Genomic DNA, 21104 nt, shown 5'->3' with positions numbered 1-21104 from the left:
CTCATTTGACAGTTTTTTTTATCTACCTGTTGACTGTTGTCTCAATGATAACTTGGTTATGTAGGTAATGTTAAATTTTGTTGTGATGTATTATTTTTTTATTTTTTTACAGACAATGGGATTCATAGAGTAATTAGTTAGTGTAGTCATCAGGGATCTGTCTGAACAGCCATCCAGACTATCCTGAAACTTGCTTCTCCTGCAGCCACAAACCTATGCTGCTCTCTGCGTACAGAGATTGTATGCGTTTACATTGTGGTATGGGCTATGATCACCTTTAGAAGTTAGTCATGGCTCCTAAGGCTTAGACACACCACCAGCATACTACACATACAGGATTTCACAAGTGGTGTTTATCAGTTGATAGGCTAAGTGCATGTGAGAATGAAAATAGCACTTCATGAAATTGTATATTCTGAGAACTGTTTTTTATATTATATTTAGAATATATAAAAACAGGCTACTGTTATCGTACCCTTTCTTATTTTCATACACGTTGTCTTACAGGAATCCATATCAGCTGTCTTGTTTTGTGGTCAATGTCCATTTTCAGCAACCACAGTAGATGTCCACAGTACATGTTCCTTTGGTCAAAATTGGAGGCATCCAGGGCGGGAACAATGAACGTTGAAATGAAATATATGGATAACTGTCTCTTTTTGCATTACAATTCAAACATTACATTGCAATTCAAACTGTAATAATGTACATCATTTCTTTATATCTAAGAACAATTATGAGACTATTATTGGTCCCGTATGATTCTCAATTGGCCCTGATCACTTTGTATTTAGCTGCAAAGGACCAAATATGATTTAAATTCCTTATTATATAATGATGGAGTAAGCTTAGGACATGCACTTAGCTCCTATGAATAGCCACCGGTACATAGCTTATGTGCAAAGTCCAAACCCACACATTTGGCCTGTTTATCTTAGATAGACGGTGGTTAGAGGAGTGTGAACTCATAATGTCAGATGAGCTATGGGTATTGGTAAGGGAAAAATACACAATGGTTCTGTTTGTTTTGCTCAAACATAAATGTTTCTTGGCCAATTGTCAAGACTTGAGAGCGAAAGTTTATCCTATGGACCACAACACAAAAGAATCTGTTCCGAGCTTTGTGTCTGTTCTCCAAGACTGTAGATGAGGGTATGCATTGAGTCTAATCATAATCACACATAGCATCTAAAGTGGCTTCCAGAAAAACATAATGTTTGATTTCCATTGTTGTGATCATAATAGCCCGGGACACTGAGCACACTTGCTGTCGTAGTGTATACCGCCCACAGTGAGTGAAAACACTCCAGTGGCGTGCATTGTGCAACTGGAATTCTCATTTGCAAACCGGGGCCAGATTACATCAAAATATCACCCCACTGAAGCCTACATTATATACACAGAGTTATTTAGTATGACCAACAGCCAGATGATATGAACACAATTACTGTTGCATGAGCAAACACCACATATTTTACACACAATGAAAGCTCCATGTTCTTTTATCAGAGGACTCTATGGATTGTGATAATAAATCATAGTGGAACTTAAAATAATCAATAACCAATGTGTGTTATTGTTATTGTTCCTATAAAAGGGAAACCTATTTGTGTTAATTAGTATCCATCCTATTTGCCTTTTCAAATCACTACACCTCCAACAAAAATATAATAGTTACATTTGAGGACAAATTAAAGTATTCCTCACAGTTCTTAGATAGTGTTATGTTATGCTGCAACAAAGCACAACATCACAAGACTAGTGAACCTAGTGGAAAACTAAATTCTTCATTGAATAACTGGTATCACAGTGGTTGTCTAAGCACATGGCCTTTGGTAGGTCAAGTGAATCCCTCCACTCTTTGTTGTGTAGAAGAGGTATGGGGAGGTTGAAATGGCTAAATCCAAATGAATATAGTCAATCATCAGTCCCTGCATTATACAATGGGGCTTGATCTAGTACTTGTTTCTAATGCTGTGAGTTGCACCATGGTGTTTCAGCCTTACGCATTTGCCAAAGAATGTTGATAAGTAAAACTACCTCTACACAGACCTTTTCTCTGAGCTGAATTTTGAGCAGGGTCAAATACAAACTGTGTAAATCCAGTAAATAATAGTCAATAAAAGCTACTGCATTCTGCTAATTTACTATAAAATACCAATATTCTATTCTATTTTATTCTATATATAAAAAGTGTTTTACAGGTTACAACTCTGAATAGACACCTTGAAAAGGAAACTGTAAAAGCACTCCAGTATCCCTCTCTTCTCAAGTCTCTCTAACATTTTCCTGAAGTCAATGAGTCTGATTCTGGACTCGAGCCTTGGACATGTTGGCCTTGTAACACTAGTATCAGAGAGGTTGACAAATAGATCCAATCTGCCACTGAAACAATAATACAAGATAATGCTTATCTCACACAATTTCCCTCTTCCTCCCCCTTTCTGCCCTAGGCAGTCCATAATAATTCAGACATACTAGATTAGATTTACTGTAATGTCCCTCAGAAGGCTCAGAATAACTAGCTGGGAAAATAGAACTAACCTGAATACAGTGAAAGAAACTGAGGATACTATATGGGTCTTGAAAGTTTGTACACAGTATAAGGAATGTGTAGTTGTATATTATTTTGTAATTTACAGTTTAATCATGTCATGTTTTTGTAGTAAGATGTTTTGTCAGTGTCATGCTCACTCAAACTCATGGGTAACAGTTCAAACATGTGATATGTAAAGTTAAGCACTGTATACAAAGCATTAGAACTAGAGGGAGCATGTGACACATGTTTCTGTTGGTAGGACTCAACAACAAACTTGGTGCTCTATTTTTGTGTAATGCTTTGGATATATTAAACCATGTAACTGAGATGGGAATGATAGAGAATGTTGACATTCATCTTTGAAATACACAAAGTTGCAGCAATGACCTTCATCCATAGGTTTTTCAGAGCTCTCACACTGTATGAATAACTTGTATTAGAGGAAGTTTTTGTTGAGGACACACTCAGTTAATACCTCTCCTCACATCATCATCCCCACTCAATGACCCAGACCCAGTCTGTGTGTCTGTAGCCCAAATGAGACAGTGATTACAGTGCACGTGCCCAGACATGTCCCTGTAGACTGGCCTGCGGCCAACAGTGGGCAGCCCACCCTGGTCCCTGGCCTGTCGTTTGATCTGAGGGGTTGGCTGGTCGGCTGGCTCCAGCCAGACCAGGCATTGTATCCCAAACAATGCACCCCAGACCTACTGAACTATAAACATGTCCCTTTGTGGGGTTTTCCTTGAATTCTGAGCAGGGAGACACCCAGAGTCAGGAAACGGCTGGACTCCTGTCCAAATATAGAACGTCTACACCCCAAATTCCAGCTGACTGGGCATTTGAGACTGTCTGTGCCCTCAGAACTAAGATAGCAAGAATGTCACTGATATTATGGAATATCATAGCATGTACACCCACAAGAAGTACAGTACATTCTTGAGGGGATCATGCAACTACAATTCAATGGTTAAAATTACTAATTGTAAATAAATAGCACTCCTAAATTTAAATGGATCAACTGACCCCAACCCTGCTACTTTTTGTAAACGATTTCTGTAAGAAAAAAATCGTCCTACTCTGTTTTGAAATGTCGATGCTGTAGTACCTCCTCCAAACCAGCTGAGGTCGTCTGTCAAATATCGTGACGTCAAAAAGTTCCCCTCCCCCACGAGAGGCCTTTCTGTTCCTCATCTGATCAGCTGACATGAATGTGATGCTGCTGGAAAGACCTCCAGTCTTACGATTTGATTGGCAGTTATGAATATTGAACCATAGGAATTGTACGGTAGTAATTGATTAGTGTTCGAATAGTTTTGTCATTAGATCTCAGGTAAGAAATGTGAAAACTGTATTTTTTTTTTTACTGTAAATCTACTTGATATCATGTGATGCTAGCTAGCTAGCTATGGGTCATGTTTCAATCAACTGAGAATGTCACTTGCAGTAACGTTAGTGAGGTTTAGCTAACGTTAGCAACTTTTGATGTAAAGCATAAGAAGACAAATATCCTTTATCTTGCATGCTCGCTAGCTAACCAGATATATCAGCAACACGTAGATAAGACAGGTTTGGGGAGACAGAGATTGATTAAATAGCAGTCAATGTTGTCTTGCTACCATTTATTTACTGATGTATCAACATGAAATAGAGAATAACGTTGCGATTGATAATATTGTACTACAAATTAAGTCCTGTTTAACAAGTAAAACAGTTTTTTTTCTTGTCTTACAGCGCCCATCTCTGTGCATTTTGTTGTGAGGCTGTAGTAATCAGTGTGTAGCCATGACAGAGTTCTGGTTGATCTCAGCTCCTGGAGAGAAGACCTGCCAGCAGACATGGGACCAGATGATGGTGGCCACCACCCGCAACAACAACCTGTCCACCAACAACAAGTTCAACATCCCAGACCTCAAGGTTAGCATGCAGCAGTAGCCATAGATAGTAGCTGCTACATTACCATACTAACTTGTAGGGCTGGGCGATAGGTTGTGAATACCGGTATGGATTTTTACGATACCGTCTATAACAATATGTTGACAGTGCTAAATAAAATAAAAAGTTATTCACTGTCAGTTCTCCTAGTTTGGTTGAGAATTTAAAAAAAACACTTAGAATTCACTTGTTGCTATCCTGCATGCACTACTCAAATATACCATCAAAAGTGAGAAAAATATTGAATGAAAATGGCCATATCGCCCAACTAACTTATACTGAACAAATATATAAACGCAACATGTTAAGTGTTGGTCCCATGTTTCATGAGCTGAAATAAAAGATCCCAGGAATGTTCCATATACAAAAAAAGCTTATTTCTCTCATCCCTGTTACTGAGAATATCTCCTTTGCCAAGATAATCCATCCACCTAACCGGTATGGCATTTCAAGAAGCTGATTAAACAGCAGGGTCATTACACAGGTGCACCCTGTGCTGGGGACAATTAAATGACACTCTAAAATGTGCAGTTTTGTCACACACACAATGCCACATTGTGTTGTGCAATTGGCATGCTGACTGCAGGAGTGTCCAACAGAGCTGCTGCCAGAGAATTTAATGTTAATTTCTCTACCATAAGCAGCCGTTTTAGAGAATTTGGCAGTACATCCAACCACCCTCATAACCGCAGACCATGTGTAACTACGCCAGCCCAGGACCTCCACATCCGTCTTCACCTGCGGGATCATCTGAGGAAGGGAAGGGGGTGTGCTGAGGAGTATTTCTGTCTTTAGAAAAACTAATTTTGATTGGCTGGGCCTGGGCCTGGCTCCCCAACCCATGGCTGCGCCCCTGCCCAGTCATGTGAAATCCATAGATTAGGCTCTAATGAATTTATTTCAGTTGACTGATTTCCTTATACTGTAGTAAAATCTTTGAAATTGTTGCATGTTGTGTTTATATTTTTGTTCAGTATACTTACTAGCTCCTCTACATTCCTATGTGGGTCAAGGCTTCCACGAAACATTGCCATAGTTTACTCACAAATTAAATCATATTCCCCATATTACTCCAAAAGCAACTACAGAGAAATAAGTATTTTCCGCTCACTGCTCCCAATAAGTGATCTGTTAATAATGCTATGGGTCAAAGCTTTCTCCTTTCAGTACTCCATAAGTGCCATCCATCCAAAATGATTCAATGGCCATTATATTTCAGGGAAAGTATCCAGAGTCCCTAGAGGATGGTTGATGGTTATCCTCTGTGACCCTACTGACCCCTTTGCCACTTGGGGTACACGGCACGCGACGGAACATTTTGCAACACATGAAGGGGTCCCGACAAAAGCGCCGCCATCCAAAGCACATGGGCCACTGAATGTCACTGCTGGGTGACTGACTCTCAGATGTCACTGAGAAAACAAAACACAGGCAGGCAGCACAACCAGACCCCCTGACCTCAGGACTCTCATCCAGTCTTTGCCATAGTTTGAGTTGGCCCTAGTTTGATCAAAGGCCCCCAAAGCAACATTTAGGCCTCTGGCATCAAGCCAATGAACCGATGGGCTCAGCCCATCTATAAAATGGGCTCGCCCTGGGTATATGATGGTATGGGAAATACTGTTTGAATCAAAGCTTTGACACATTTGTCCTTTTGTCCTTTTTGCATTAACAGGTGGGGACGCTAGATGTGTTAGTTGGGCTGTCAGATGACCTGGCCAAACTGGACTCCTTTATTGAAGGGTAGGCTTTTTACTACACTGCAATTTCCCCTTTCAACATTAAGTATCACTTCAGGATTACTGTACAAAATATCAAATTCATTACTATGTATACAGCTTGTCCATTGTGAATGTGTTGTGATAGACATATTATTTTTGTCAAAGTGCCTCACAAACCAGTGTGAGTCTGATGTCTTCAGAGTCCAGTCAATTCTGTAATCCCTCCGTGACCCTAACCTTGCTACAGTAAGGAATTTCACACCAACGTGAGGCTAGCAGGCCCACAGACTAAAGTTAGCAATTTACAGTTTGGTGACACACCAGCATCTCTTTACTCAGTCATATTTATCGCTCATGACTTGTGTGCTGCTGTTGGTTTGAAGTTTATTTATAATCCTTGGAAAATCTCGACGTCCAAAAATTCACACATACTAAGCAAGCCCTGCTTCCTCTGTAGACATTGACTCTCAAAAAATGCCAACATTAGCAACCCAGTTAACTCTCATAGGGTAATATCAGCCTTGTTTTGGAACTCGTCTGTAGGAAACCTGAAGATGCGAAAGCTCATGCCAAAGTAACACCTTTACAGACTGAATTTGGATTTGCTTAATCTGACCGTGTTTTTAGGTGTCAGTTGTGTAGACAAACAAGCCTGAGGCTTATTGACATCAAGCATTCTGTCATTGCATGGAATTTAGTTTTTCTCCGTCATCCACTGATCACACATCAATTGGAATGTAATCATATCAAGTATTATCCGCATCATTTTGGTTCAGGGAAGGCAACTACAGTGCTAAAAAAAAAAATGTTACAATCTATTTCTGTGAATAATAAGTAGTAGGCCTACAGGTCCATTTTCCATTTAAAAGTTCTTTCAAATGTATACTGTATAATGTGCACAGTTGTTAGTCTGGTGCTGTAGATGCATAAACACTCATACCCTGCCCAATGAACAGTCTGCTTAGACTTTGATGTCTTGAGCAGAGTGCTATATGAAAGCATGGTGTATTTAAGCAATATGGCCCGAGGAGGTGTGGTATATAGCCAATATATCACGGCTAAGGGCTATGGCGAACCATCAAATTCAGCAAAGCGTCAATACAGGATTAAGATCGAATCCTACTACACCGGCTCTGACGCTCGTCGGATGTGGCAGTGCTTGTAAACTATTACGGACTACAAAGGGAAACCCAGGCGCGAGCTGCCCAGTGATGCTAGCCTACCAGATGAGCTAAATGCCTTTTATGCTCGCTTCGAGGCAAGCATCACTGAAGCATGCACGAGAGCACCAGCTGTTCTGGATGACTGTGTGATAATGCTCTCGGTAGCCGATGTGAACAAAACCTTCAAACAGGTCAACATTCACAAAGCCGCTGGGCCAGACGAATTACCAGGACATGTACTCAAAGCACGCGGGGACCAACTGTCAAGTGTCTTCACTGACATTTTCAACCTCTCCCTGACCGAGTCTGTAATACCTACATGTTTCAAGCAGACCACCATAGTCCCTGTGCCCAAGGAAGCGAAGGTAACCTGCCTAAATGATTACCGCCCCATGGCATTCACGTTGGTAGCCATGAAGTGCTTCGAAAGGCTGGTCATGGCTCACATCAACAGCATCCTCCCGGACACCCTAGACCCACTCCAAATCGCATACCACCCCAACAGATCCACAGATGACGCAATCTCAATCGCACTCCACACTGCACTTTCTCACCTGGACAAAAGGAACACCAGGTGAGACTGCTGTTCATCGACTACAGCTCAGCGTTCAACACCATAGTACCCACGAAGCTTATCACTAAGCTAAGGACTCTGGGACTTAACAACTCCCTCTGCAACTGGATCCTGGACTTCCTGACGGGCCGTCCCCAGGTGGTAAGATTAGGCAACAACACATCTGCCACGCTGATCCTTAACACTGGGGCCCCTCAAAGGTGTGTACTTAGTCCCCTCCTGTATTCCCTGTTCACCCACGACTGCGTGGCCAAACACGACTCCAACACCATCATTAAGTTTGCTGACGACATAACAGTGGTAGGCCTGATCACCGACAACGATGAGACTGCATATAGGGAGGAAGTCAGAGAACTGGCAGTGTGGTGCCAGGACAACAACCTCTCCCTCAATGTGAGCAAGACAAAGGAGCTGATCATGGACAACAGGAAAAGGCAGGCCAAATAGGCTCACTTTTAACATCGACGGGGCTGTAGTGGAGCGGGTCGAGAGTTTCAAGTTCCTTGGTGTCCACATCACCAACGAACTATCATGGTCCAAACATACCAGGACAGTCGTGAAGAGGGCACGACAAAACCTTTTCCCCCCCCAGGGGACTGAAAAGATTTGGCATGGGCCCCCAGATCCTCAAAAGGTTCTACAGCTGCACCATCGAGAGCATCCTAACCGGTGCATCACCACCTGGTATGGCAACTGCTCGGTATCTGACCGTAAGGCGCTACAGAGGGTATTGCGAACGGCCGAGTACATCACTGAGGCCAAGCTTCCTGCCATCCAGGACCTATATAATAGGCGGTGTCAGAGGAAAGCCCATAAAATTGTCAGAGACTCCAGTCACTCAAGTTTTATAGACTGTTTTCTCTGCTACCGCACGGCAAGCGGTACCGGAGCACCAAGTCTAGGACCAAAAGGCTCCTCAATAGCTGCTACCTGCAAGCCATTAGACCGCTGAACAATTAATAAAAATCACCACCGGACAATTTACATTGATAACCCCCCCCTTGTACGCTGCTGCTACTCGCTGTTTGTTACCTATGCATAGTCACTTCGCCCCCACCTACATGTACAGATTACCTCAACTAGCCTGTACCCCCGCACACTGACTCGGTACCGGTGCCCCCTGTATATAATGTAGCCTCGTTATTCTTATTGTCTTACTTTTTTATTACTTGTTATTTTAGTCTACTTGGTTAATATTTTCTTCTTCTTGTACTGCACTGTTGGTAAAGGGCTTGTAAGTAAGCATTTCACGGTAAAGTCTACACTTGTTGTATTCGGCGCATGTGGCAAATAAAGTTTCATTTGATTTGTTCTTAAGCACAACGCAACGCGGAGTGCCTGGATACAGCCCTTAGCCGTGGTATATTGGCCATATCACAAACCCCCGAGGTGCCTTTTGCTATTATAAACTGGTTTCCAATGTAATTAGAGTAGTAAAAATAACTGTTTTGTCATACCCGTGGTATACGGTCTGATATACCACGGCTGTCAGCCAATCAGCATTCAGAGCTCGAATCATCCAGTTTATAATCCCCTTTTGATGAGGGCTTGCTGACTGCAGCCTGACTGTGTGAATGTCTCCTGGCTGTTTACAGTGTGGTGAAGAAGGTGTCTCAGTACATGGCTGATGTGTTGGAGGACAGCCGAGACAAAGTCCAGGAGAACCTGCTGGCCAACGGAGGTACTTATCATCATATACAAGTTACTCATATGAAAACAATGCAGCTAGTTATCACATACAAGATACTGGTATGAAAACAATGGAGGCAGTTATTATCGCATAAATATAATTACAAGAATGGCCATTCCCATTCAAGTTGGTCATTCTATTTCTATCATTATCATCACATACAAGTTACTCATATGAAAACAATGGAGGACATTAGAGATTAGCTAGTTAGTTATCATCACATACAAAGGACTCCTGAAAAACAATGAATCCAGGAAGTGTGCTGCTACCTCTACTGTGCACATTGATTGACTAAGCAATTATCCTTTTAACCTGTTAATACGACCTACTAAGGAATTACCAGCACATTTAGAAATGGTTGATAAGAGTATCTTGCAATTGCCCATAAAGCCATGCATCATAGTATAAAAACGTCATTCTAACAAGTCCTTTCCTCAATAACAATGCTTTGATTCCCTCTAGTGGATCTGGTGACCTACATCACACGGTTTCAGTGGGACATGGCCAAGTACCCCATCAAGCAGTCACTGAAGAACATCTCTGATATCATATCCAAGGCAAGTCTTTCTCCTACCCTCCTCATCTGATTCTCTTGATAATTAGCTAGACGGAAACCCTTTAAAAAAATAATTGTCATGATTTCGATAGCGCATGAAAGTATATAGATATCAACAAGTAAATGATATTTCAATGGTATCAATCAACTGTATTTTCTCTACCTCTTGAGTAAATTTGTTGTTAAACACTGTGTACACAGTTTTTACGTGGGTCATATTCTGAGTACTTGACCTCTTCCTCTCTACAGCAAGTAAGCCAGATTGACAACGACCTGAAGGCCAGAGCGTCTGCCTACAACAACCTGAAAGGGAACCTGCAGAATCTGGAGAGGAAGAACGCGTCAGTCCATTTCTTTTGCTCGAGGGCATAACTATCTTTTCCACTGCTGCTAATCTATGCCTTCAGTGAGAATTATATTTGAACCAGTGTTGTTGAGGAAAAGTCTTCCAATGCATATTTGCTTTGTTCAATTGTTTCTTTCAACATTTGTTTACATTATCACTAATATATCATACAATACCATGTTGTCTGTAGGGGGAGCCTGCTGACCAGGAGTCTGGCTGACATTGTCAAGAAGGAGGACTTTGTGATTGACTCTGAGTATCTGATCACTATGCTGGTGGTTGTACCAAAGTAAGTACAACTTTTTCCCAGTTTACAACAGTGTCATATTTCAACTTTTTTTATAACATCAGTTTGCTGTCTAACAATTCCAAATCCTTCTAGGACGAGTTATGCTGACTGGCAGAAGACCTATGAAACGTTGTCTGAAATGGTGGTACCCCGATCCACTAAGTAAGTTTATAGGAGATTCAGAGCCCATGGTGAATGCATGTTAAAATAACTACTTCAGTACATAGTCTCTTCAATCCATATCTTTCATATCTCTTTTAGTATTTTCTGCTCAGGAAGGGATTTCATTGTGAGTCCATCATGCCTGTCTGACTGTTCTGTTTGTCCCATTATTACAGCCTGCTGTTTGAGGACCATGACAGTGGTCTGTTCAGCGTCACCCTATTCAGGAAGGCCATTGATGACTTCAGACACAAGGCCAGAGAGAACAAGTAAGACACACAAACACACACACACACACACACACACACACACACACACACACACACACACACACACACACACACACACACACACTCTTCTCCATATGTAATTATCTTGCTGTTTCTATCAGGTACACAGTCAGGGACTTCCAGTACAACGAGCAGGAGATGAATGCGGACAAAGAGGAGATGACACGTCTCTCCACAGACAAGAAGAAGCAGTTTGTAAGTCATATGACTAGAAATGTGATGCCTGACCAAGGTATATGTGACCAAAACGTTACACTGTAAAGAAATGGTTCATTGCAAGTACACTTAGTGTTCGGACATCCCTGCAACCATTCTGGGATGGGTTGGGCGGGTGAAACTATTGGACAGTACTAGCTACACAGTGGGGTGGATGGAGCCTCTAACCCTAAGTGTTATTTTCCCTCTGTCAGGGGCCCCTGGTGCGATGGCTGAAAGTGAACTTCAGTGAGGCCTTCATCGCATGGATTCACATCAAGGCTCTGAGGGTCTTTGTGGAGTCTGTCTTAAGGTATGACGATCACACTGTACTAACAGTCGTCCAATTGTTAGATGTTTGTTGTGAGTGACAAGATGCTTGTAGTGACAAGAAGTCAACCTGAATACAAATAAAATATCTAACTGACTGCGTGCTGTGCCTGCTGTTAGTGATTTAACTGCTCTGCCCATGCTCCCACAGATATGGGCTGCCCGTGAACTTCCAGGCCATGCTGCTCCAGCCCAACAAGAAGAACATGAAGAAACTGAGGGAGGTTCTCAATGACCTATACAAACACCTGGACAGCAGCGCTGCAGCTGTCATTGATGTGAGTAATTAGACCTGAAATACACTACCGTTCAAAAGTTTGGGGTCATTTAGAAATGTCCTTGTTTTTGAAAGAAAAGCTAAATTTTCGTCCATTAAAATAACATCAAACTGATCAGAAATACAGTGTAGACATTGTTAATTTTATAAATGACTATTGTAGCTGGAACGGCTGATTTTTAATGGAATATCTACAAAGGCGTACAGAGGCCCATTATCAGCAATCATCACTCCTGTGTTCCAATGGCACGTTGTGTTAGCTAATCCAAGTTTACCATTTTAAAAGGCTAGTTGATCATTAGAAAACCCTTTTGCAATTATGTTAGCACAGCTGAAGGGTTTTCTAATGATCAATTAGCCTTTTAAAATGGTAAACTTGGATTAGCTAACACAACGTGCCATTGGAACACAGGAGTGATGGTTGCTGATAATGGGCCTCTGTACGCCTATGTAGATATTCCATTAAAAATCTGCCATTTCCAGCTACAATAGTAATTTACAAAATTAACAATGTCTACAATGTATTTCGGATCAATTTTATGTTATTTTAATGGACAAAAAACATGCTTTTCTTTCAAAAACAAGGACATTTCTAAGTGACCCAAACTTTTGAACGGTAGTGTATATACCTGTTGTGCCCAGATAAATACCCGTTGTATCTTTGTAGTAATGGGGCATTGCGATGCCAAACAAATGTTGTGTATTAAAAATTCTGGTACATTAGCTAAATGAGATTTGATATCGTCTGGTTCAGCAGACCTGTTAGACAACCACATTATCCCTGTCGTGTTAATGTTATTTTCCACGTAAGCTAATGGTCTGTGTTTCTTTATTCCCTTGTAGTCTGCCATGGATATCCCTGGTTTGAACCTGAGCCAGCAGGAGTACTACCCTTATGTTTACTACAAGATAGACTGTAACCTGCTGGACTTTAAATAGATTTTCACTGTACCTGACCCCTCTGTTCTGTCTTGTCTTTATGCTGAGTACCGACTAACTTGTTTTCCCGTAAATCTTTCTCCCAGTCTTGCTCTTTTCTCCGTTCTCTGCCCTGCTATCTCCTCTCTCTAATCCTCCTCTCCTCATGTCTGGGTGATACTGTTTATCCTTGCTCTCCTCAGATGTGCATGCTCATTCCTTGTGGTTTAAAGCACTTAAAGTGACCCCCTCCATTTGTACAAACTGAGGACAAACAATGGCTTGATGTAAATTTTGTTGGTTTTGTTTACAGATTTTTTTTTAAACAGCATAATCAAAGTACACTGTATTTAAAGGCCCAGTGCAGTCAAAAATGTGATTTTCCTGTGTTTTATATAGATTTCCACACTGAGGTTGGAACGATATTGTGGAATAAGGCCATTTTAGTGTAAGATAGACTCAAATTTCAGCCTGTTTTGGTGGGATGGAGTTTTCGCCTGACTGGTGACAAATGAATTAATAGACCAATATGAAAGTGTTCCAAACCTCTCTGCCAATAACAGCTAGTTTACAGTTTCCATCCCCAATCCAAAACAGTCCTAGTCAAATTCTTGCTTGAGAAATTGCTCATGCTAAAATTCTATTTTTTGTTACTTTTTGACCATTTTCAATTTTTTTATTGAAAACAATCACAGTATTTAATTGTTACCCAGAAATTATTTGATGTTGAGATAAAACGGCTGCATTGGGCCTTTAACTGTGTGCTGAAACGAATAAGATCTCTAAATATTTATTTATGGTAGTTTATGCATTTTCAATCATTCCATGTCTGTGTTGTGCATATTGATAGCTACATCTTTGAGTGGTACTATTCATAGATACTTGTGTATGTGACCAATTTGTTATTTTACCTGCACCCAAACACATCTGGTACATGTTCATGAGGTATTGGTTCACCTTGGCAACAAATAGTGTTACAAAGATGCTATATTTGTGTGTTATCTGATGTTGTGTATATTTGATGTTAAAAGAGATATATGTATGTGTAAGCATTATGTATGCCATGAATACATAAAACAGTCAATATGAAGAAAATTGTCTGTATTTTGTCCGTGATTGGGGTTAGAGGTTGTCTGTGTTGGTAGGCTATATCTGTAGGTAAGGTTGTAAACATTACATATTACAATGAACGGCCAGGCCCTGCAGGAATCTTCCACGTTTACAGTTGTGTGAGAGAAAGAGAGTGAGTCATGCTTGGCCTCTGCAGAAGTAAGTGCAGGGTAGTTAGAGGAAGTTCCTCCATAGAGAAGTAGGAATGTACATAACCCTTAAGAAATCCCTGCCTTCAAACATTAATATGAGGAATTCAATATGAATATAAATGTGCTCCCAAATCCATCATTGAGAAATAGTATTTGTTTGAGAGCATAACATAATTGCCAGAGTAGCCTACACATTTCCTAGATGTATTCACATACACCGTACTCTATCAAATTGGACAGCAGATGGCACAAAATAACAGGGAAAGTGGGAAATAACATCCTTTAGCTGCGCATGTCAACTATGTATGTATTCCTCTGAAGTCGACCGAAACCTGACAGGCATTTAGACCATGCAAACAATCCGTCATATGACTGGTACCCATACGAAAACACTGCAAGGCGGGTGAAATAATAATCATTGTCCGTGGTGGTGCTGCTGTTTCGAGGGTGATGCGAATTGTTTCGCATCTTTTCCGATGTCTTCAGGCTGCCCGGATCGTTTGTTTATCTGCGGCTCCCCCGTTTATTAGTGTCATCACCGGCCCTTCTCGGTCGATAGAATGAAAGGATGGCCAAGCGGCGAGATTCGGACGAGGAGAGCGGAGAGCTGATCGGCCCTGCTGCGGTCCAGCGAGATGAGACGCCGTATCCCGGGATGGCAAAAATGGACGGATTGGAGGAAAGAGGGGGAAGTGAACTGTCTTTAGAGGAGATTTTAATGCTCTACAGCCAACCGATAAACGAAGAGCAGGCGTGGGCAGTGTGTTACCAATGCTGCATAAACCTGGCTCAGGGACATAGGAGGAATTCTGGCCCAGCTGCCGGTGCATCAGTGGTGGATACTCCGAAAAGGATTGAGGGACCTCGGGATGTGAGGATTCAGAAAGACGGAGATGTCAAATTTCAATATGAAGGCTGTGATGGTAGGTACAATAATTATGTAATGATGATGTTTTGCAATGCGTTCATGATTTTTTCTGTCTTTTTTTCATTTTTCCAACACATTGGTAATATTACCAGTTCCTAGAATGAGAAAATCTGTAATAATGTTTTATTTATGTAGAAATTAGGTCAACAAGGCAGCTGGACACCGACTGATAGATTCATATGCCATGCTTTCCAATTGTTGGCTATTGCATTTAGTCAGCTGGCTCAGCTGTTGTTGTTTTCCCCTGTCACACATCACATGTTCATGTTCATCATTCACACTCTATAAAATAGCCTACTGAGAAAATGAAAAAACAACATATTTCCATGGCACAATGTGTTGCTGCCCAGAGTGACTTACAGGGCATTCGGGAAAGTATTCAGACCCCTTAACTTTTTCCACATTTCGTTATGTTACAGCCTTATTCTAAAATTGATTAAATAAAAACATGTTTTCATCAAGACACACAATACCCCATAATGACAAAGTGAAAACAGGTTTTTAGACATTTCTGCAAATGTATTATAAATAAAAAAACAGATATACCTTATTTACATAAGTATTCAGATCCTTTGCTATGAGACTCGAAATTGAGCTCAGGTGCATCCTGTTTACATTGATCATCCTTGAGATGTTTCTACATCTTGATTGGAGTCCACCTGTAGTAAATTCAATTGATTGGACATGATTTGGAAAGGCACACCTGTCTATATAAGGTCCCACAGTTGACAATGCATGTCAGAGCAAAAAACAGGCCATGAGGTTGAAGGAATTGTCTCTAGAGCTCTGTGACAGGATTGTGTCGAGGCACAGGTCTGGGGAAGGGTACCAAACTCATTTCTGTAGCATTGAAGGTCCCCAAGAACACAGTGGCCTCCATCACTCTTAAATGGAAGAAGTTTGGAACCACCATGACTCTTCTAGAGCTGGCTGCTCAGCCAAACTAAGCAATCGGGGGAGGTGACCAAGAACCCGATGGTCACTCAGACAGGGCTCCAGAGTTCCTCTGTGGAGATGGGAGAAACTTCCAGAAGGACAACCATCTCTGCAGCACTCCACCAATCAGGCCTTTATGGTAGAGTGGCCAGATGGAAGCCACTCCTCAGTAAAAGGCACATTACAGCCCACTTGGAGTTTGCCAAAAGGCACCTAAAGGACTCTCAGACCATAAGTAACAAGATTGTCTCGTCTGATAAAACCAAGATTGAACTCTTTGGCCTGAATGCCAAGTGTCACATCTGGAGGAAACCTGGCACCATCCCTATGGTGAAGCATGGTGGTGGCAGCATCATGCTGTGGGAATGTTTTTCAGCGGCAGGGACTGGGAGACTAGTCAGGATCGAGAGAAAGATGAACGGAACAAAGTACAGAGAGATCCTTGATGAAAACCTACTCCAGAGCGCTCAGGACCTCAGACTGGGGTGAAGGTTGACCTTCCAACAGGACAATGACCCTAAGCACACAGCCAAGACAACGCAGGAGTGGCTTTGGGACAAATCTCTGAATGTCCTTGAGTGGCCCAGCCAGAGCCCGGACTTGAACCCAATCAAACATCTCTGGAGAGACCTGAGCTGTGCAGTGACACTCTTTTATTTATTTTTTATTTAACCTTTATTTAACTAGGCAAGTCAGTTAAGAACAAATTCTTATTTACAAATACGGGTTGCCCCGGCCAAACCTGTGCTCCGCCCTATGGGACTCCCAATCACAACCAGATGTGATACAGCCTGGATTCGAACCAGGGACTGTAGTGACACCTCTTGCACTGAGATGCAGTGCCTTAGACTGCTGCACCACTCGGGAGCAGCTCTCCATCCAACCTGACAGAGCTTGAGAGGATCTGCAGAGACGACTCAGTAGGTTTTTGTATACGTTTGCAAAAATGTCAAAAAAACAGTTTTTGCTTTGTCATTATGGGGTATTGTGTGTGTGGAGTGATAAGGGGGGGAAACTATTTAATCAATTTTAGAATAAGGCTGTAACGTAACAAAATGTGGTAAAAGTCAAGGGGTCTGAATACTTTCCTGAAGGGGTCTGAATCCACTGTACAATGGGTGGGGGGGTGGAGTTATGCTACCTTGACTGATAAGATGTGGCCCCTTATCAACCTTATTTTTTGTTATTTTGGACTTTTTTAATGGAGTGCTTTCATTGCCACAAAGACCCTCAACCAATGGTATGACTGCATGATGGCCACAAGCCACATCATCATCACTGTAGTCATCGATAGCCTTAACAGCTAGGGCCTAGCTAAACTGTTGACATTGTCTTGTGTCACACCTGATATGACACAGCAAGTGATGTGTGTAGTCTGGGTGTGCCTTTGAAACTGCTTGGCTACCCATACTCCTTGCTCCGGTCAAACCCTAGCCTCTGTCAGGTGTTCGGGAAATGGTAAGAGAGCCTGTGACGTTAACAAGGCAACGCCATCTTAACCCCTCCTCCACATGTACTGGATTGGTTGAACAGTGCAGAATATAACCTCCCCGACCAGTTTTTTTGGCTTCTCGTCTAGTCCAGTATGTAAGGGATCTAGTTTCAGACGTTAATTTTACGCCTGCTACGTTAGGTAATGCGAATGCGAACATATTCGGGGCCGTCTGATTGGTCCAGAAACCAATGGATTGGGCCAAAGCCAGAACAAACATGGGTAAAGCGGTGGCTTGAAAATGTGTCATTGGCTTTCATACTCTGATAGGGCAGCGGGTAGTTTAGCTGTTAAGACCGTTGGGCCAGTAACTGAAAGGTTAGTGGTTCGAGCCGACTAGCTGAAAAATATGTCGACCTGCCGTTGAGCAAGGCACGTAACCCTAATTGCTCCTGTAAGTCGCTCTGGATAAGAGCGTCTGCTAAATGACTAAAATGTAATTGGTTAAAGATGATCCAATCGCTAATGACTTTGTTTTGTACAACGCCCCTCGTCAGCACAAACTATTTCAACGATGACAGTCTCAGACTAAAGTATGTAGCGAACAACAGAGCAGTGAAATAATTTACTGTGAGTCATCAGGCTACCTGTGAAAGTGACTATGAATTACTAGTAATGTGTCTTGTCTTGCTTGTGGAGAGTTCCTGTCGGTCTTCCTCCTCGCTAGTATCCTGTAATCAGATTCCCAGATACAGACTCAATTTCACCCGGAATATGTCTTTATTTATTTACCCATGGTGTCACAGGGAAGCTGTACCCTAGCTCTTCCTCAGTTACACACCTTGAGTCAATGTGTGCTGAGTCAATTTGATGGCTTATTTGCTTTGGACTCAATGTACTCCATACTTAATCAGCTTTTTTACATTTACATTTGAGTCATTTAGCAGACACTCTTATCCAGAGTGACTTACAGTAGTGTGTGCGTACAGTTTCGTACTTTTTCGTACTGGTCCCCAGTACGTGTTGGCGTTGCAAGCACCATCCTCTGCCAGCTGAGACACACAGGACGTTTTTGGCATTTATGAACGGACTGTGCATAGTAAGGGTGGAATTTGTGGTGTACTGTATTTTATTTTTACGTGCCTGGCAGTGTATTAGTAACTCAGTAATAGTTATTGGGGATGGGAGGTTTTGCATGGTTTGCTACTGGTCTGAGGATGGCTACTCTACAGGCAATGCTGTTATTAAATGTGGTATCATCATGTGTGTTATTACACTTTATTAATCTGTGATTATTACATGAATATGACTAAAGCTAATCATCTGAGTTAATGTAGATAGACTAACTTTATTCTTACGACGCCTTTCTTTCTCTGGTGCCTTAAATTCATTATAATATCTTAAAACACTGATTTGTCACATCATATCCATATTTGATGGATTCTCAGAAGGACCGACCACTCTGATGTCTGGTTAACTGGGCTACAGAGCAAGGGGTCTCCCCCAAGGCATATCAGCCATCCCAGCTGTGTTCAGAGAGACAGACAGACATACAGAAAGAAAAACTGAGAGAGAGCATTCTTCCAACCAATTTGTCACAGACCCACCAACCATGTCACTATTCCAACTGACCAACTAGATGTGCCACAAAATGTAGCTACTCTTTTACTCAATTTCCCCAGTTTCCTGATCTTACCCAGATTGATACCATTTGTCATAATGTCTACTGTGTCCTCGCAGTTGTTTAGATTGTCACGCTGTAGCTCTGTGATGGATAATGCATTGCATGAGAGAGAGGGGGATAGAGAGAGAGAGAGCACAGGTTGTGGAAAAGGAAAGTGATTTCCTTTTCTCTGTGTGTCTGAGGCCTTGTATTGAGCAGGATTTGTCCGTTGTCTGTTTCCTGCATAGCAGTAACAAAAGCAAGTTGTTTTGTCTTACTTTGAGTGTCAAAATAAGCCTGGTTTCTCTAGGTTTCTTCCTAGGTTCCTGCCTTTCTAGGGAGTTTTTCCTAGCCACTGTGCTTCTTTCTACATCGGCATTGCTTGTTGTTTGGGGTTTTAGGCTGGGTATCTGTATAGCACTTTGTGACAACTGCTGATATAAAACAGGCTTTCTAAAAAATAAATTGGATTTGAAAATAAGGACCATTGGACATTGGTTGTGAGTAGGTCTGTTGGTCTGTTGATGTCCTGAAATATTAGACCTCCATCGTGTTTTTTCTCATCAATGAATGGGGCAGTCACAAGCAAATGATTTGAACATGTTGTTTTGCAGGATGTTACAATAGAGCTTGTCATTGTGTATGTGGAGAGGGTCATCAAAAATAATCTGCTTGGTCACGTTATTGAAGTTAATGGACATTTCATGACGATGACGTGGTGGCTTGGAGGAACATTTAGGCCTAACCAAGAAGTTTCTTGAATAAAGTCTATTGATGAATTTTAGCTGTGTGTATGCAGGCAGAGGCAGTGACAGAGGCTGACTGGCAGAGGCAGTGACAGAGGCTGACTGGCAGAGGCTGACTGGCAGAGGCAGTGAGAGAGACTGACTGGGAGAGGTAGAGGCAGTGACAGAGGCTGACTTGTAGAGGTAGAAGCAGAGGCAATGAGAGAGAGAGACTGACTGGCAGAGGTAGGGGGAGAGGCTGACTGGCAGAGGCAGTGACAGAGGCTGACTGGCAGAGGAAGTGACAGAGGCTGACTGGTAGAGGCAGTGACAGAGGCTGACTGGCAGAGGTAGAGGCAGTGACAGAGACTGACTGGTAGAGGGAGAGGCAGAGACTGACTGGTAGAGGGAGAGGCAGTGACAGAGGCTGACAGGCATATGCAGTGCAGAGGCTGACAGGCAGAGGCAGTGACAGAGGCTGACTGGTAGAGTTAGTGACAGAGACTGACTGGCAGAGGCAGTGAGAGAGACTGACTGGCAGAGGTAGAGGCAGTGACAGAAACTGACTGGCAGAGGTAGAAGCAGAGGCAATGAGAGAGACAGACTGGCAGAGGTAGGGGGAGAGGCAGTGACAGAGGCTGACTGGCAGATGCAGTGACAGAGGCTGACTGGCAGATGCAGTGACAGAGGCTGACTGGCAGATGCAGTGACAGAGGCTGCCTGGCAGATGCAGTGACAGAGGCTGCCTGGCAGATGCAGTGACAGAGGCTGCCTGGCAGATGCAGTGACAGAGGCTGCCTGGCAGATGCAGTGACAGAGGCTGCCTGGCAGATGCAGTGACAGAGGCTGCCTGGCAGATGCAGTGACAGAGGCTGCCTGGCAGATGCAGTGACAGAGGCTGACTGGCAGATGCAGTGACAGAGGCTGACTGGCAGATGCAGTGACAGAGGCTGACTGGCAGATGCAGTGACAGAGGCTGACTGGCAGATGCAGTGACAGAGGCTGACTGGCAGATGCAGTGACAGAGGCTGACTGGCAGATGCAGTGACAGAGGCTGACTGGCAGATGCAGTGACAGAGGCTGACTGGCAGATGCAGTGACTGACTGGCAGTGACAGAGACTGACTGGCAGTGACAGAGACTGACTGGCAGTGACAGAGACTGACTGGCAGTG

The 21104-nt window shown here is 42.6% G+C and overlaps 2 protein-coding genes across 2 annotated transcripts in view; both read left to right on the top strand.

Moving 5' to 3' along the window:
* Nucleotides 1–3737: 3737 nt before the first annotated feature.
* LOC120047669 (V-type proton ATPase subunit C 1-A) lies at nt 3738–14080 on the top strand. Its single transcript, XM_038993221.1, has 13 exons — nt 3738–3872; nt 4274–4456; nt 6150–6217; nt 9528–9613; nt 10085–10179; nt 10428–10519; nt 10715–10813; nt 10907–10975; nt 11152–11244; nt 11367–11460; nt 11676–11773; nt 11942–12068; nt 12911–14080. Exons 2-13 carry the CDS (start codon nt 4325–4327, stop codon nt 13004–13006), a joined length of 1149 nt encoding a protein of 382 aa, XP_038849149.1. The 5' UTR covers nt 3738–3872; nt 4274–4324; the 3' UTR covers nt 13007–14080.
* Nucleotides 14081–14815: 735 nt separating this feature from the next.
* Nucleotides 14816–21104, top strand: part of LOC120047196 (protein spire homolog 1-like) — a 55238-nt gene continuing 48949 nt past the window's right edge. Inside the window, exon 1 of the mRNA XM_038992727.1 lies at nt 14816–15170. Coding sequence (XP_038848655.1) covers nt 14816–15170 — 355 coding nt within the window. The remainder of the gene's footprint in view (nt 15171–21104) is intronic.

This window comes from Salvelinus namaycush, chromosome 5, assembly GCF_016432855.1.
Source record: "Salvelinus namaycush isolate Seneca chromosome 5, SaNama_1.0, whole genome shotgun sequence".
NCBI lineage: Eukaryota > Metazoa > Chordata > Actinopteri > Salmoniformes > Salmonidae > Salvelinus > Salvelinus namaycush.
This window is presented reverse-complemented; position numbering and strand designations above follow the sequence as displayed.